Here is a 15,853-nt window from a genome sequence, read left to right on the forward strand (position 1 = left end):
TAGACGGAGATGCAGAGCAGTAGTCTGATAAAATAATTCTTTTTCTGTGCCCCAAAAGAACTTTGAAAAAAAAATCCAACCTTGATTTTAACCATTAAGGATGGTTTCACTTTCAGTCTTTTTGAAAGAGGAATGCAGGGTTCCCTTAATTCCTTTTTTTTGTTGTTGTTGTAGTTCTGTCTAACCCTCACCAAGGAACAGTGCATTATAGAAGGAGAAAAATGAGCAAAAGAAGATCATATGTAAAGCATGAAGAGAAGAAAGATGATGATGAGAAAATAGAAATGCCAAAGGTCCTCAAGGAGCCCAACCTTTCCTGAAGTCAAACAGACGGGATTCAAACAAGAATTTGCCTTCTCACAAAAATAAGGAATGCATTGAAAAATTACATAAGCAGCAATAACTGGGGGCTTGGTTTTGGGGGCTTGGTCCGAGGTCATAGATTTATTTAATTATCATGGTATCAGGAGAAGAAGAGAAAGACAGTGGTAAAGAAATTTTGAAAGGTATCAGCATTATATAAAGATGAAAAAAATTTGGGAGAAACCTTTTTTTACACAACATATTGAAATCTTTTTCAGGAATTTTCAGAGGAGCTTGTGGACGTCATCTACTCAGATGATGCTGGGGTACAGAGACATCAAACTGAAGGGAAAAAAAAGAATACTTCAAACTCCTGATTTATATTTAGAGAGATAAAAAAGAGGAAAAATTGCCAAGTTGCACAGCAGAAGCAAAACAAATTGCATGTTTTGGAGGAAAAACAGAAGACAATCACAGCTGACAAGGTTACCAAACCAAAAACTCATAGGAATATGCAGGCACAGGAGATAATTGAAGACTACAGGCAAAATTTGACAAAAGGCAATCAGAGCCAACTTTTAAAAGAAGCATCAAGGATTGCATTATGAGTGGAAAAACAGTACCAGTTTATGCAGCTCCAGCTTTTGGAACGACTTTGCAAAAAAAGAAGAAGTTTTGCAAAAAAGAAGCAAAATTCTGCAAAAGATGTCAAATGAAGGCTGAGGGTATTTACCAAGAGACTCAGTCTGTGTCCATGTCTGAAGAAAAAAAAAATTGATTGGAACTCTTGGACAACTTTATACACACACACACACACACACACACATATATATGTCTGTATGTTTGTATGTATGTATATATATGAGAGTCACAGAACCACAGAATTATTTGGATTGGAAGGGAAGGGACCCTGAAGATGATCCATTCTACCCCCCTGCCATGGGCAGAGACACCTTCCACTAGCCCAGCTTGCTCAGAGCCCCATCCAACCTGGCCTTGGACACTTCCAGGAATGGGACAGCCACAGCTTCTCTGGGCAGCCTGTCCCAGGGTCTCATCACCCTCACAAGGAACAATTTCTTCCTTATATCCAACCTACATTTTCCTTTTCAGTGTGAAGCCATTTCCCCTTGCTCTATCACTCCAGGTGCCCTATTTGTATTTTTTGGGTACTGTATTATCAGTCTCCTTGATATGCAGATGGGAAATTATTTGCTCAAATGTCCCTCAATATAAACCCCAAAGCAGAATAGCCAATTAATAAGATTAAAACCAAGGTGCTGTGAAATCTCATAAATGAAATGTAAATAAAACATAATTAAAAAAAGAAAATCTACTCAAAGAAAGAGCAAGGCATCTTCAGTCTTATTCTGCGTACAGTTAGTGCAGATATATATATATATATATATATATAAATTATATTTACACATTATGGAAATTATAATTTCCAATATTTAAAGCAAAAAATTCAGTGATTCAGACACTCTCCAGAGATCAAACATTACTATAATGATTTCTGTGCTTCAGATTTCCCATCCAAAGGTGCTACATTTCCATTTCAAACTGTTATAAGAACAAGGTCCAAATTACCTATATATAAATTCAATTTAGCATAGTTTTAAAAGGATTTGACAGAGTTAATGTACTTTAAGTGGAATCCAGATTGCAATGTGATTGGAAGGTAGGAAAGACCAAGGCAGACAATTTCCTGTGGCATAAGAAGTAAAACTTCAAATTAATCTCTTTCCTTTTTCTGTTCAGAACTGGAGTTTTCAAGGTAGCTGAACAATTAGGTGCAAAAAGATACAGAAAAAATGGCTTTGCAAAATCATTCATCCTTAGTGTAATTCAGTCTTTGTTGAGACAAGGTTTTGATGTTGATAATTGACAAAACTGGGCTGGTGATGAACAAACTTGACACCTGGCTCTTTTCATACTGATCCTTCAGTCTTTCCAGATGGCAGAGTTTACTTCTGTTCCCATCTGTTCCTTTTCAGTAAGGAAAAGGGAGGAAAACCCAAAATTGCTAAAACATTTTATGGCTTTTAGAAGTATCTCTGAGGTTCTTTTCAAGTCCTTTGCTCTGGACCACATTCCTGCGGAAGGCTGGCAATGACCTACGATTATTTGCCTCAGATCAAAGGTAGGATGCCAAGTTTCATTTTTCAGATTTGGTCTGACATAATTCATCTGGATGAGAATTTCATGGATAGAAAAATTGAGAGAGCTGGACTCACCACACCAACACCTTCTTGTAAAAAGAGAGGAGAAAACAAGCAAGGAAGCAAACAAGCAAGCAAGAACAGTATCAGACTGTGATTAGATAATTTTTGACAGGTCAGAGCAGAATTTAGGAGAAAGCTTTGCTAGTTTACAGTTGGAAAACTGTTCCTACATTAAGAAAACCTTTTTTAAATTTTTTTGCAGACAGAACCACTGTCATTCCCCTGGCTATTGGCAATAGTTTCTCTGTTGACTTCTCAGGTCTTGACTCTGGTCTAAATTTTCACTCCCTCAAGATGAACTTATTCCCTGGGGCTTACATTCTTCCATGTAAGTGGGGTCAGAATTAGGCCTCTGTTAAGTTAGTTATCTCCAGAGTTAGCAACTGGCTGTTCAAGAATATTCAGCAAGAGGAAAATAGAAGCTTATGGATGGGAAAAGATGGAAAAAACCCATAATGAAATCCATCAATGGTAATCTGCCAGGTAACCAGAAAATAATTTTAGATGCTTCTTTGTAGTTTATAAGTTTCCATGTATTGCTCAAAAAAATAATTTATCAGAAGAAGATTCAGAAAGCAATTGGAATAAACAAATCTCCCTAAATAGCCATACATATTTAGAATGTTTATGAATAAAAATGAAAATAATTGAATGTACGGACCTGGCTGAAGGAAGGTTGTGGTGCCCATCTGTACTCTGCTCTGGTAAGATCCCACCTGGAATTTTGCATCCAGTTCTGGTGCCCCCAACAGAAGAAGGACATGGAACTGTTGGAGCAAGTCTAGAGGAGGCCACAAAGTTGATAAGAGGACTGGAGCACTTTGCCTATGGAGACAGGCTGGGAAAGCTGGAGCTGTTCAGTCTAGGGAGGAGAAGGGTGTGGAGACCTCACAGAACCTTCCAGTATTTGAAGGGGATACAGGGAAGCTGGAGCGGGACTTTTCATCAGGAGCTGTAGTGACAGGGCAAGGGAGAATGACTTCAAACTGAAAAGGGAAATGTAGGTTAGATATTAGGAAGAAATTGTTCCCTGTGAGGTTGGTTAGGCCCTGGCACAGGTTGCCCAGAGAAGTTGTGGCTGCCCTGTCCCTGGAAGTGCCCAAGGCCAGGCTGGATGGGGCTCTGAGCAAGCTGGGCTAGTGGAAGATGTCCCTGCCCATGGCAGGGGGGTGGAATTGGATGATTTTTAAGGTCCCTTCCAACCCAAACCATTCTGTGTTTCCTGTAGAAGACCAGGAAGATTTCTGATTCCAGTCATCCTAAAGGATCATATTGGCCTAAAAGCAGCTGGAAAAAGGCTGTAGCTTGGTTCATGTGCCTCACCAAGCAGTCTGGATACCTGAGAGGAGCCTCAGGGTGTTTACATTGACCTGGCAGAGCAAGGGACTGTCCTCTGTGCTCACCCTGGAGGTTTGCTGGCTCATACACTGCTGTCTCTGCTGCTCCACGAGAGAGCTGCTTTACACAGCAGGATGTCTTAACAGCAGCCTGCAGGGTGTCTTTGGGTGTCCCTGGAGAGCTTTGCACTGCTATCCAAGTAGAAATAAGGTTGATTATCCTGGTGCAGTTTTGCTAATAGATTGGAGAATCTGGAGACTCTCCATGAGAGAAGGTGCAAGCCTGGTAATTTGTATGGAGTTACCTCCTGGAACACTGTCCAGGTTGCTGCCAGGATACAGACATACCCACCATCTTGAGGAGATGGTACTGAGCTTTTCAGAGAACCGCAAGATTATTGAGGTTGGAAAAAACCTCCAGATCATCCACACTGAGTCCAGCCTGTGACCAAACACCACCTTGTCACCCAGTCTAGACCACCGAGTGACAGGTCCAATTGTCCCTTGGAGACCTCCAGGGATGGGGATTCACCACCTCTCTGGGCATGACCACCTTTTCCATTAAGAATTTCCTCCTGATGTCCAACCTGAACCTCCCCTGGCACAGCTTGAGACAATTTCCTCTCATCCTGTCCCTTGTTCCCTGGGAGCAGAGCCCAATCCCTCCCAGCTGTCCCCTCCTGTCAGGGAGTTGTGCAGAGCCAGAAGGGCCCCCCTGAGCCTCCTTTTCTCCAGGCTGAGCCTCCCCCCCCCCCAGCTCCCTCAGCCCTTCCTGGTGCTCCAGACCCTTCTGCAGCTCCATTCCCTTCTCTGGACATGCTCCAGCCCCTCAATGTCTTTCTTGTAGTGAGGGCCCCAAAATTGGGCCCAGGACTCAGGTGTGGCCTCACCAGTGCAACCTTTCTTTTGAGACAGAGCTGTTCTCCAAGAACAGGCTATTTATATAAAATATTTCTGTTACTTTCAACAATGACGCGTTTTATTTTCACTTTTTCCTCAAGGAATGCCATCACAAAAAGGTAATCGCTAGAATTTAACTAAAGAAAAAATAACATTGAAGCCAAACCGCTTGTCTAAAATGGTCTCTTGCCAGCTGTCCTACTGCCACCCAGGACTGTGTTGTTGCTAACAACTTGTCCATGGGAAAGCACTCAATCCTGTAGTAATGAATGGCACTCAAGCTGGATGGGGGATGGTATGAAAATTTTAAGTGGAGTGGTACAAGCCCAGTCATTTGATGAATTTAAAATTAGACATGACAGAGCTTTGAAGAATATTCTATCTGGCTGGCTGAGATCTTAGAGAGACAGACCGTATTAGGAGATATTAGACTGAACTAGAGATGAATTTTGTTGGATTTAATTCTCCAGTTCTGAGGAATTTCTCTTTGCCTCCTGAGCCCAAGAGTCCCCTGTGAGGTAGAAGCATCATGCCCTTGTTTTCTCTAGGTTAATGTGCTTCACTGGCTTTGTTCTTGTAGCTCCAAGTACCAATTCCCTAGTCTGTGGATGGCTGGTGGATGAGTCAACAAGGACACAGGGTTTTGAGCAAGGGAGAAGCCTGAAAGGTTTTTAAACTTTGGTGTCCACAGAGACTTAGTTGAGATTTATTAGAACAAGTGGGGAATGCTTGGTCTCTGAGCAACTGACAAATTCCAACAACAACAAAAAAAAGGTATTTGTTGCAATTTTTCCCATCAAAATACCACTTATCAAATATAGGCATATTCTCTCCCCTTCTCTGATTTCTATGGCTCAACATACTAAAATGCTTTGGATATGCATTCATGGTTAAAAAAATCCCCAAAAACAAACCCCAAGACACAAATTCAAAGTAACAGCCTCACAAATATTAGTAAGATTTCCTGGGTGCAACTGAGAAGAGGATTTGACCTGCAGTCAGGTGGGTTTTTTCCATGTTTGCCCTGATCCTGTGTTAATTAGAAATGCATTGGAATCAGTGGAAGTGCTGGTGTCAAACCAGAGTCAGGAAAGGCAGAGTCTGAACCAGAGGTACAAAGAAAGATTGAGGTAAAAAAATGAACTCATCAAAGGACAACTAAATCAATAAGATTTGATAACAGTGGTTCAAAAAACAGATGATGTTGAAAATTAATCAGCTTTTATTTCAGAGGAATGAAGCAAATGAGAACCTCTGGGGAAAAAAATTGACAGGAAGGTTTCCTACTAGAAGAAAGACAGGAAAAAAAATCACTGGATTTTAAACCATTTCTGTTTCCGCAAAACTCAAACTTTTCCAAGGGAGACCACTCCCTATCCTAGCACATGTGAAAAGCAGCTTTAGCTTATCAGGGCAACATTTAACTCCATGAAGCTTTTGTTGATTTTCATTTTGTTTTAGTAAAACAACAACAACAACAACAACAACTCCTCCCCAAACTCCTCTTGCAGCAGTATTTAGATTGTTTCTCTTTTCTCAGAGCTTGTGATGGTTTGTCTTTCAACAGGAAAACTAAACATATTTCCTGATTTAAAGACTTAAAAAGGCAGTTTGAACAGCACAGGAACACAGAAAGGCAGTTTGAACACAGACATTTTCTCTGAGCAGGAAAAAAGTCTCTACCCAGATTAATTAATGCATACATTTTGTATATATTTTGTATAAACAAATTAATACTTTGTTCTAGTTACATCTGGAGCATATCTAGGAAGAAAGACATATTGAGGCAGTATTTTCTAAAGGTATCCCTATATGATGAGATGGTTTCATCTCCATCATAAAGAGTTTTACTCTGTAGAAATCATAGAAACATAGAATGGTTTGGGTTGGAAGTGACCTCAAAAATCACCTCAATCTGAAAGTGTTAAAGAGTAGAGCTGAAGAAACATGAAATGGGAGAAGGAACAGGCTGCAAATGGATAGAAAGAATGGAAAGGATAGAAGAAAGTGCTACATAGAAGGACAGAGGTTTGTTAGAAAAATGCAGAAAATACCAGATTCAGAGGAGAAAGGCCTAAGATAATATGTCTAGGAAAAATCAATTCAGAGCAAGTGAATTAAATGTTAGGGAGAAAGTTGGAAAGGTATAATACCAAAAATTAGTCATGATTTAAACAAGGAATTAATGCTGGATTTATTAGACTGAAGTTATTTTGCAGTAGAAGGGAGACACAAAAGAGAAAAATAGTGAGTGCAAAAAGTCAGTGTGATAGCAGAAGGCAGGCAAATAGAGGAAAGGGGTCTCCTGGTTTTAGAACATCACTTTTATTCCTGAATGCCTTAGTGCCACAAAGTTTGGGATGAAATTGGGGGAAGTCAGAAAACTGAAAAAACATTATTAAGAAATTCAAAGAAATGCTTAGAGGAAAAAAAAATCATATTAACCCTGTAAGAAAAGAATGAGCTTAAACAAAGGACAGCTTAAGTAAAATATATGAGGGATATCTTTAGCAAACAGTAACAAAGAAGGAAAGTTGGTCATGATGTTAGGGGATCTAAGTGGGACAACAGGCAAATATGGATAAACGGCAAAGAAAAAACATCTTTTTAGGAAGATTTTTTTAATGTTATGTAGTTATCTGCAACATCCATTTGGAAAGCCAGTCATGTAAAATCTGACTGTGCAAATTGTTTGAGAAATGAGTGGAGGATATCGTTTTACCTCTCACAGGAGCTGAAAACACTGAAGTAGGTAAATATTTTTTAACTTTTAAATGTACAAATCCAGGAAAGGCCCCTCAGCACATGAAATGATGCCTCCCTCTTAACAACTCTGGTCTCCATCAGATTTATGAGGTCTATATTTGGACCTAAAGGCTAAAAGTATCTCATCTTGGTTTGGAGCAGAAACCAAATACTGCCCAAATCCCATCTCTGGAGAGGACAGAAGCTGATTTTGTCTTGCAACTGTGTCTATCTCCTGGGTGAGGCAGAATTCACCAGAGAGGATGTTGTATTCAAACTTGTCTAACCACAGAGCTTTTCAAAAGAAGTGGTTGGGCTTAAATGTCACACTCACAACCTGAATTCATGTAGATACAAAATACTTCTTCCTTCTGCAGCTCTACAATTCCCTGCGAGTTACCTCTGACTGTATAGATTCAGATTTTTGGCAAACATGGTTGAATTTTTTTAAGGCAATGCCTAGAAATATATATTTTTGAATTAACTAGATTCTTGCATGCTAACTCAGCTACTGTATGATTAAACATGTAAAATCTATAGAAGGGTCAGACTCAAAATACAGGAATTTATTTCTGGAATGTATGAAAGAGCAACTGAGAAGAAGCACATTTATTGCTGTGGTTCCATTATGGGCAACATGCACATTGGAAATGTTGGAGAAGTTGATGCAAATCTTACCCTATGGGTTGCAATCCTTCCAGAGTGTTTTTATCACCTCTGGTGTAGGTTTTTTTAACAGATAACGCAGATAAGTTATTTAACAGATAAGTGGACTTTGCTCCACAGAATGAGTGGATTTTCATGACTACAGAAGCTGTGACTCCTGCTCTGCCTGATGGAAACGTGGAACAGCCTATCATCCTTCCTGTGTGCCTTGAAATGCAGCCACCAGGCTCCTTCTCTGGGCCTGAGATGACAACCAGCAAATTCTGTTTCGACATGCACAGACATGCAGCCTTCCCTGACGCGGCAGCTCGGTCACGCAGTCCCTCAGGTGGGAATTCCACACACAAACCCAGAGGCCAAGCTGGAAAAGACTCTTCCTCATGTGTGTGAAGAAGTGGAGAGGAGACGGAGGCAGGGAAAGATCAGAGAGGGAGGAGTATATGGTCCTGCTGTGATCTTTCAAGTGCTTGCTGCTCTGAAGGAAAAGGCTACCTTTCCTGGCTTGTTTGTAGTGTGTGAAGGAGAGAAGGAGGCTCTGAACTGAACAGCATGCTTGAGTGAGGTTTTTTTAGTTCCTTGGGAAGTGCAATCTCCCTCGAGGTTTCCTGTAGAGGACTCCCCTTCCCCTATGGACTTAAGGCTTGTGATACAATCAGGAGCATAGCTGTGGATGTTGCTCCTAGCACTCATTTCACAACCTTGAAACTACTCCATATCCACCCTTAGCACTTCTCTCTTCACACACACATCCATCTGTCCCCTCAGAAAGTGACTGATCCCCCCATCCCTCACTGACAGATGCATGAAGACTCTCCCACACAGCAACAGAGGCCATCCCCCTCCATCAGCCCTTCCAACTGGCTGCTCCTGGACACCACCAGGAGACACACACACACATGGCCAGTCAAACATCTGCATGGATAACCAGATGTTCCAGCCCCTTACAAGCAGATTTCTATGGCTGTGTCATGGCTGCAAAGGATGCAGTCAGGCACAAATGCCCCATATTCTCCACACTGAGCACAGATTGTTCACTCTTGCTTTGTTCCCTTTCCTGCCACAACCCATCGATCCCTTTCTCTTTTCTCAGCCAGATGACAGGTTGATGCCACTGTTTGATTTTGATTTTCCTAGTGCAGGGAGCAGAGTGGTCAGAGGTCAGGGGAGCACTGGTGGCAGTGGGCTGAGCAGGCTGTGTGGTATCAGCCCATCTGAATCCCAGTGTCTGAGACTGCATCTCCCCCTCATGGACAACTGCTTCACCATTCCCTCCACCCACAGCCTGCCATGCTGGGAAGTTCACTCCCAGCAGGGAAGAAAGGTCCTTCCCACAGACTGCAACCAGCTGCAAAAACTGCCAGGAAAAATTATTCTGCTGGACAGCTTGAGCTGGACTCTGCAGTGAGAAACCAGTGTAAAATATGGGACAATGGGTTCCCAACACAACCTATGGCTACATGAACACTAATTGCTTATCATTTCACAGGCTGATTGCTTTTATTTTACCAGGAATTTGTCCTTGCAATGAACAGAAAAGGGTTCTATGAACCATAGTCCATGGGACTGATGTTATTTAAGGTCTGGGCTCAGTGGCTTCAACCTTTACGTTTAGAGATTCTGTGTGATCAGACTGACTTCCTCCAGTGCAAGTTCCACAGGATTACTTACAATCTTCTCACCAGCTACACCTGCTATGGGTGGAAACAAGCACTTCCCTACTCTATGTAGAAGAGCCCAAAGTCCTAGTCGACCCACACAATTTGAAGATGTTTTTAGACAAGATTTGAAGAACAGCTGTTGTCAATAAATGCAATTGTTTTGAAGAGAAGTAAGTTCCTAGTGCTTCTCTCTGACACCCAAGATGTATCTTATGTTTTCAACCCTCAACCAACTGCACATTACTCCAGCACTGCTTCAAGCCATGGAGAAAGCCAGTGCTTTCCTCTTTCCTACGACTGACATCTGTAGTCCTTCTGTGTGCTTCAGCCCAATGGTTGTTCATCCAAGAGCCCTGTTAACTTGTCCCAGAGAAACCTCTCTGCCCTTTGTGCCAGGAGCAGTATTCAGAGGTTTTAACGTATGAAAATAAAGTACATTGGTATGCTTCTGAATGAAACTGGTTTAAATATCATAGTTAAATCTACTGGGATTTTCTAAGGATTATTCAGCACTTCATAAAAAGTGTGCAAAAAACCTCTAGAGGAGAGCCTGCCTGCTGTGCAAGTCATGCAGAAGGCAGGTACATCTAAAGCACGTCAGATCCTTTTGCTACCCACGCACCAAACCATTTTCCTGGTTAGTCATCCTTTCCTACCCTCCTTCTCAATGCAAACATTGCTTTCCTAGCACTCACGAAACTCACCCCTGGTGGTGGCCTTATGTAAGTGATTTCGACATGGAGAGCTCTGCCACAAACAGTGGACACGTGATGCTCCACTTAGCCTCTGGTAGCCACCCTGCACGTCAGCATGGCCTCCTGGGTGGCTCTTTGGGACTTCCACACGGGCCTTCATCTCTTACAGAAACCCAGGGCTCTTACACACTCCTCAGGGGTTTCAGCTTCTTCCTGGATTGTCCTCATCACCGACAACTCTGCCAGTCCCATAAGCACAGCACCCACCAAACATATTCACCCCTGTCCCTTGTGCATTCCATGTATCCATGTGCCTATCACCAAGGTCTGTATGGATTTACCTGTGCCCTTGCACTGAACTCCCAATCTACTCTCCCGTTGCACTGCATGCACCTAGGGCTCCTTGCACACTTAACCTCCCTCACAGCAAAAGGCACATAATGAGAGATGCCTTAGGCCTTCATAAACTTTTTCTCACTCCTCATCACTCTTCCTTCCCCCATAAATGGTTTTCCTTTTCCCCACACCCAGGTCTGCAATTATCACCGGTACTTCTTCCCTCATTTCCTTTGAGCATGCTGTGTACACAAATCTCTCTTATCAGACACAACTTTTCCATCCCTTCACCTTCCTTTGCACAGTCCTTGCAAGCAGGCACAGCCTGACAGGTCCCTTCCTCACTCTCACACTGCTGTGTGTCAACCCACACTGAGCTCCTCACCCCTCATAACAGGAACTGTCATTCCCATCCATTTCCACCTCATGCCCTACAGCTCCCAACTCCACTTGCCTCCCCACACACTTCACACCTTACTTTTGGCCTCAGCACAGCCATGTGGCTTATACAGCCCTCCAGGTAGTTTTTCCTCCCATTCCTTCTCCTCCCACCCCTTTATGTCTTTAGCCATTTCTCCACCAGCACATTTGTTCCATTCCCTCTTGCTGTTTCACTCAGCCAGTACCTACCACAGAGATATAAACACATTTGTTACATCTGTTGCAACAGAAAATCGTTCCTTTTTTGTTTGTGTATGTTCTCCTCCTCCCACAGTCTTCCCATTATTCCTTGCTTGCTGTTCCTTGCCCCAACTGCTTCCCCTGTAACTTACTGCCTATTCTTTCCCTGTGTTGCTCCTACTCCCCAGCAAAGAGGCATCCCCAGTTCTGCTGAACAAACCACTGCACCTTTGCACCACTCCCTCTCTTTGCCTACTAAGAAACACCCCCCCGAATTTCCCTTCACTCTCTGCTCTCGCCCTGTATCTCCTCTAAACCACCTCTTTCCTAGGCATTACAGAAAACATAGGTCTTCATTTCATCCTCTTTCATGCTTCCTACATTCTTAATTTTTCCTCATTCTCATGCTCCTCAACACCTGCCATGGCTTTATATCCTTGCTGTAGTTCATCCTGCCCCTGTGGCTTCCACTCTCTTGAATTTCCTTCCACCACTTCCCCATGGCTTTTTCCCCAGTTCTGTCTTTTTCTTGCAGGCAGGCAGCACACTCCAGCAGACTTTCAGCCTGATCTGAAATATCTCCAATTAGTTACCCCTTCACATACTTACAGGACCCTTTTCCCCTCATCCCCTCATCACACCCTATCTCCATCCAGGTAATTTTTCCCTCTGTGTTCCTGTTCTCGGCACATGTTTCCATCACCATGCAAGCCTTGCCTTTCATACTCTGATACCTTCCTTGTAAATACATCCCCATATCTATTTCTTGACAGAATCAAAGGTGTCTCCTTTTGACGCCCCCCACAAGCATCATATAGCAGATTATTTTCCATACCTTTCTCCAAATAGCTAATACTTCACATTTTAACTCCTCCTCCAAACATCCTTTGTGCTTTCACTTTTCTCTCTCCAGTCCCACTCCATACTCAACCTCCCCCTTGCAGACACTACCATCCTTGTATGTCCTTTTCATATCCTCACTCAGCCTCCAGCCTGTACCTTTTCCCAACTCTCTCTCGTGTTACTTCCTCTTGTGAGCTCCTAAACTTTCTGCCACCCACAAAGATCCTCTTTTTCCAGTTGATGTGCAGCAGTTTCCCTTTCAAGCTGACCACCTTTGCATGTCTCACCTGCCTTTATTGCCCCAGCGCACAACAGTGAACATGTAGCACTTTATTTCTGTGGTATTACACCTTCCCTCCAGTTTTTATATACCTTTATATGCACCATTTCATTTTTTGTTCCCTGAAAAGAAAAACACTCCAACCCACAGCAGAACAATACAAACAAAACCAAAACCCCTTAAACCTACGTGTTCTGCATACTTCAACATGTACACAAAGCACCCCCCTGCTGGCTCGGCTGGTACCTCCACTTCTCCCCATGTTTTGGCTCCACCTGCAATCATGCCTGGATTTTGTCCCCCCACCATGCTCAGACAGAGTCCCTGGTATTTACATATGTATCTCAGACCAGTCTTTTTACTACCAGCAGCTGGGACCATGCTGAACTCTTCCATTCTCTCATTCTCTGCTGCTCTGCTTTTGTCTGGCAAGGCTTTTTTTTTTTTCTTTTTCTTTTTCTTTTTCTTTTTCTTTTTCTTTTTCTTTTTCTTTTTCTTTTTCTTTTTCTTTTTCTTTTTCTTTTTCTTTTTCTTTTCTATTAGATTTTCCTTTTCCTTGCATCCCATTTATAGGTGCTTCTTGTGCCACTTCTCTACTTGCAAGCTTGCACATATCAGGTATTTCTGTGCCTGAAAGTGCCTCTCCTACTTGTCTGGATATTTTCCTGAAGGCACAAATGCAAAGGCAAAACTTTACATACCATTTGCACTCCTCATGCAACAAATCACATGAGCCTGAGAGCAAAGAGTGTCTTCTGAAAGACTAGCTCACAACAATCCTCTGGACCGTATAATACACATCCCTGTCTATTTAAAAAGGGGGGGGGGGGGGGGAGAAGTAACCCCTCACACATACACACACACACACACACACACACACACACACACACACAGAGTCATCTCTAAATAACTGGTTTTGCAATATAGGAACCAGACAATGTGCACATAGCAGACCTATTCAATCCAAAATATCCATTACTCCAGATACTGCATATTTATAGTTATAGCTTTTATATAGCTTTCCCATTTATTTTAATGAAGGATTAAGAACTGATCAGAAAACTATCTAAACCATTCAAGGACTTTTTCCCCTCTTGGCTAAGAGCAGTTTGGTGTCTCCATAAGGACTCGCCAATAACTGACGCTTCAAGCTGCATTTCAGCTGCTTAGATGAGAAACAGCTTTCTATTTTGCTCTCTAGATGTGCATCTCTGTTGATTAGTTGCCTACTGCATTCCTAGAAGGTATTCACCAAACGCTGGAAGCTGCAATGTAAGAATAGTTTCCCTGCTATTCCAGCACAGAGTGAGTGTATCTTTTTCACCTAGACACAGATGTGCAGGGAATCTTTTGATCTCCAGCTCTTCCCACAGAATTTAGTGTTTGGGTTAGAGGAGAATGAGGATTAATTCAAAGGTCATGAAGAGGGTTTCCAGTGTCTGGCACACACACAAAGTATGAAAGCTCCAGTGAAGCTGGTTACCTGTGGCAGGCAAGGTCTAGGAATTGGGAATTTTGGCTTTGCTTGTCACGGGCTCTAACTTTGCTGGAGGGGAAGCATGCTATGTGTGCTGAGGCTGGTTCTTGCAAACCACGGTCAAGATTTTCAATCCCTTTTGTTATATCCGAACTTGCTGGTCTCCCTCTTAAGACAAAACCTAAAGTCTCCTTTGCTTTTTCCTCTTAAATCACATTTCCTGTAGCACCTTGCATTTCTCCTTCACCACTTTCTTTCCAGGGACCCAAACAACAGCGTGAGGAGCAGGAAGAGAGGGGAACCTCAGGACTGAAGCAAACTATAGGGCAAGTAGGGGTGAGGGAAGGAGGAGGCACAATGGGAAAGGCAACATTTGGGAAACATCTACCCCTTAAAAGACTCGCACCTCCTCCCCATTATACTTCTTTAAAGGCCCCCCCCCCCCCCCCCCCCCCCCCCGCTCTCTTAGGACCCCATTAGAAAATGTCAAATTTCCCTTACCGTGGTAGGAGTAACCATGGCATCCGTGTCAATGTTTCCAGAAAAGTCGACATGAAGAGAAAGGTGGGTGTAAATATGTTCATTCAAAGTCCCAAAGTTGGTCTGCTTGGGTTGTGGAGAGTTGCTCTATGGGAGAGGAGCCTTAAACTCTGAGTCCTGTGAACATAATCTGCTCGATTATAACAAACCAGCTCAGCCAGATGGCTCTGTGCTTCGTGGATTAACCCCTTTATTGCCACACTTTGCTTTTCCTACCTACCATTTATAACAACCTTGCATGGCTGGGGAAATTCAGAGAATGAGACATTTTTTTGAAAATGGCAATACTGTCTTAAGGTTCTTTTTCCCTCTGTGTGCTCTATAAAAACATCCTGTGCCTATTTTATTTTCCTTTTTTTTTTTTTCCCCAAATCCAATTGATGGCTTTATTCCTCTTCCTGGCAAAACCTCTTCATATTATTAAGAACATTATTAGCACCAGGGAACATTTTAGAGAATTCTTTTGTTAAATCACCACCATCCCTTCCAGACTGCGATTCTCAGCAGATGAGTATTTTATTGCAGGAATGTCTCCGTGTTTGCATTCTAATGGTCCATCCACTCCCCCCTTCCTGCCCCTCTGTCCCCCATGCTCCCTCCGTCTCCCACATGCACACACATGCACACACTTTGCTCACACTGCCAGCATGTGCTGCTATTCCTACCTGTGTTCACAAGTCACTGTAGGACATGTCAAGCAGGTGAAATAGAGACACAGAGCTACAGTGCCGCAAGCCCCTGCTCCCTTGTTCTGACTTCCCTTTTAACATTTTTTTCCAGTTATTTGCAAATCTTTGACAAATTTATTTCTTCAGTCAGTATTTCTGTCAAGAAAGTCACCCGCCATGACACAAAAAGAAGTGCTGGGGGAAACACTCACTGTTAAGAACAGACTTTAGGATGGATTTGTGTACAGTTCCTCCTCTTTTGACTTGCAGATTTGTCCATTAAGGATGGCAAGTGCCAAAAACATGGAAAGTTCATCAGCAACCAGCAGCGACTGGTTCCCAAACTTTTTATTTAGAGAGATCGCTCACAGAGATGGCTGATAAATTTAGCTGCATGCCTCTAAGTCTCTCTCTAAATTTACATGCTTAAGTCATCTTTCTTTTCTGTTTGATTTGAGCTTAATTGAGCAAGTCATAACCATAAGAACGTGGTCATATAAGATACGAGGTGACACTTTAAATCATAAGGGTCACGAAATTGTTTCCTTAAAGAATACTT

At 42.6% G+C, this 15,853-nt stretch overlaps 1 protein-coding gene across 1 annotated transcript in view; it reads right to left on the reverse strand.

Moving 5' to 3' along the window:
• The window catches only part of NTF3 (neurotrophin 3), a 47,786-nt gene extending 32,696 nt beyond the window's left edge, over positions 1 to 15,090 (reverse strand). The window contains exon 1 of the mRNA XM_071418038.1: positions 14,588 to 15,090. Within this exon, the coding sequence (XP_071274139.1) occupies positions 14,588 to 14,605 (18 nt within the window). The 5' untranslated portion in view covers positions 14,606 to 15,090. The remainder of the gene's footprint in view (positions 1 to 14,587) is intronic.
• Between the last annotated feature and the right edge of the window lie 763 nt (positions 15,091 to 15,853).

The sequence above is a fragment of the Agelaius tricolor genome, unplaced genomic scaffold (assembly GCF_023055355.1).
Source record: "Agelaius tricolor isolate 1412-34295 unplaced genomic scaffold, bAgeTri1.0.p SCAF_74, whole genome shotgun sequence".
Taxonomy (NCBI): domain Eukaryota; kingdom Metazoa; phylum Chordata; class Aves; order Passeriformes; family Icteridae; genus Agelaius; species Agelaius tricolor.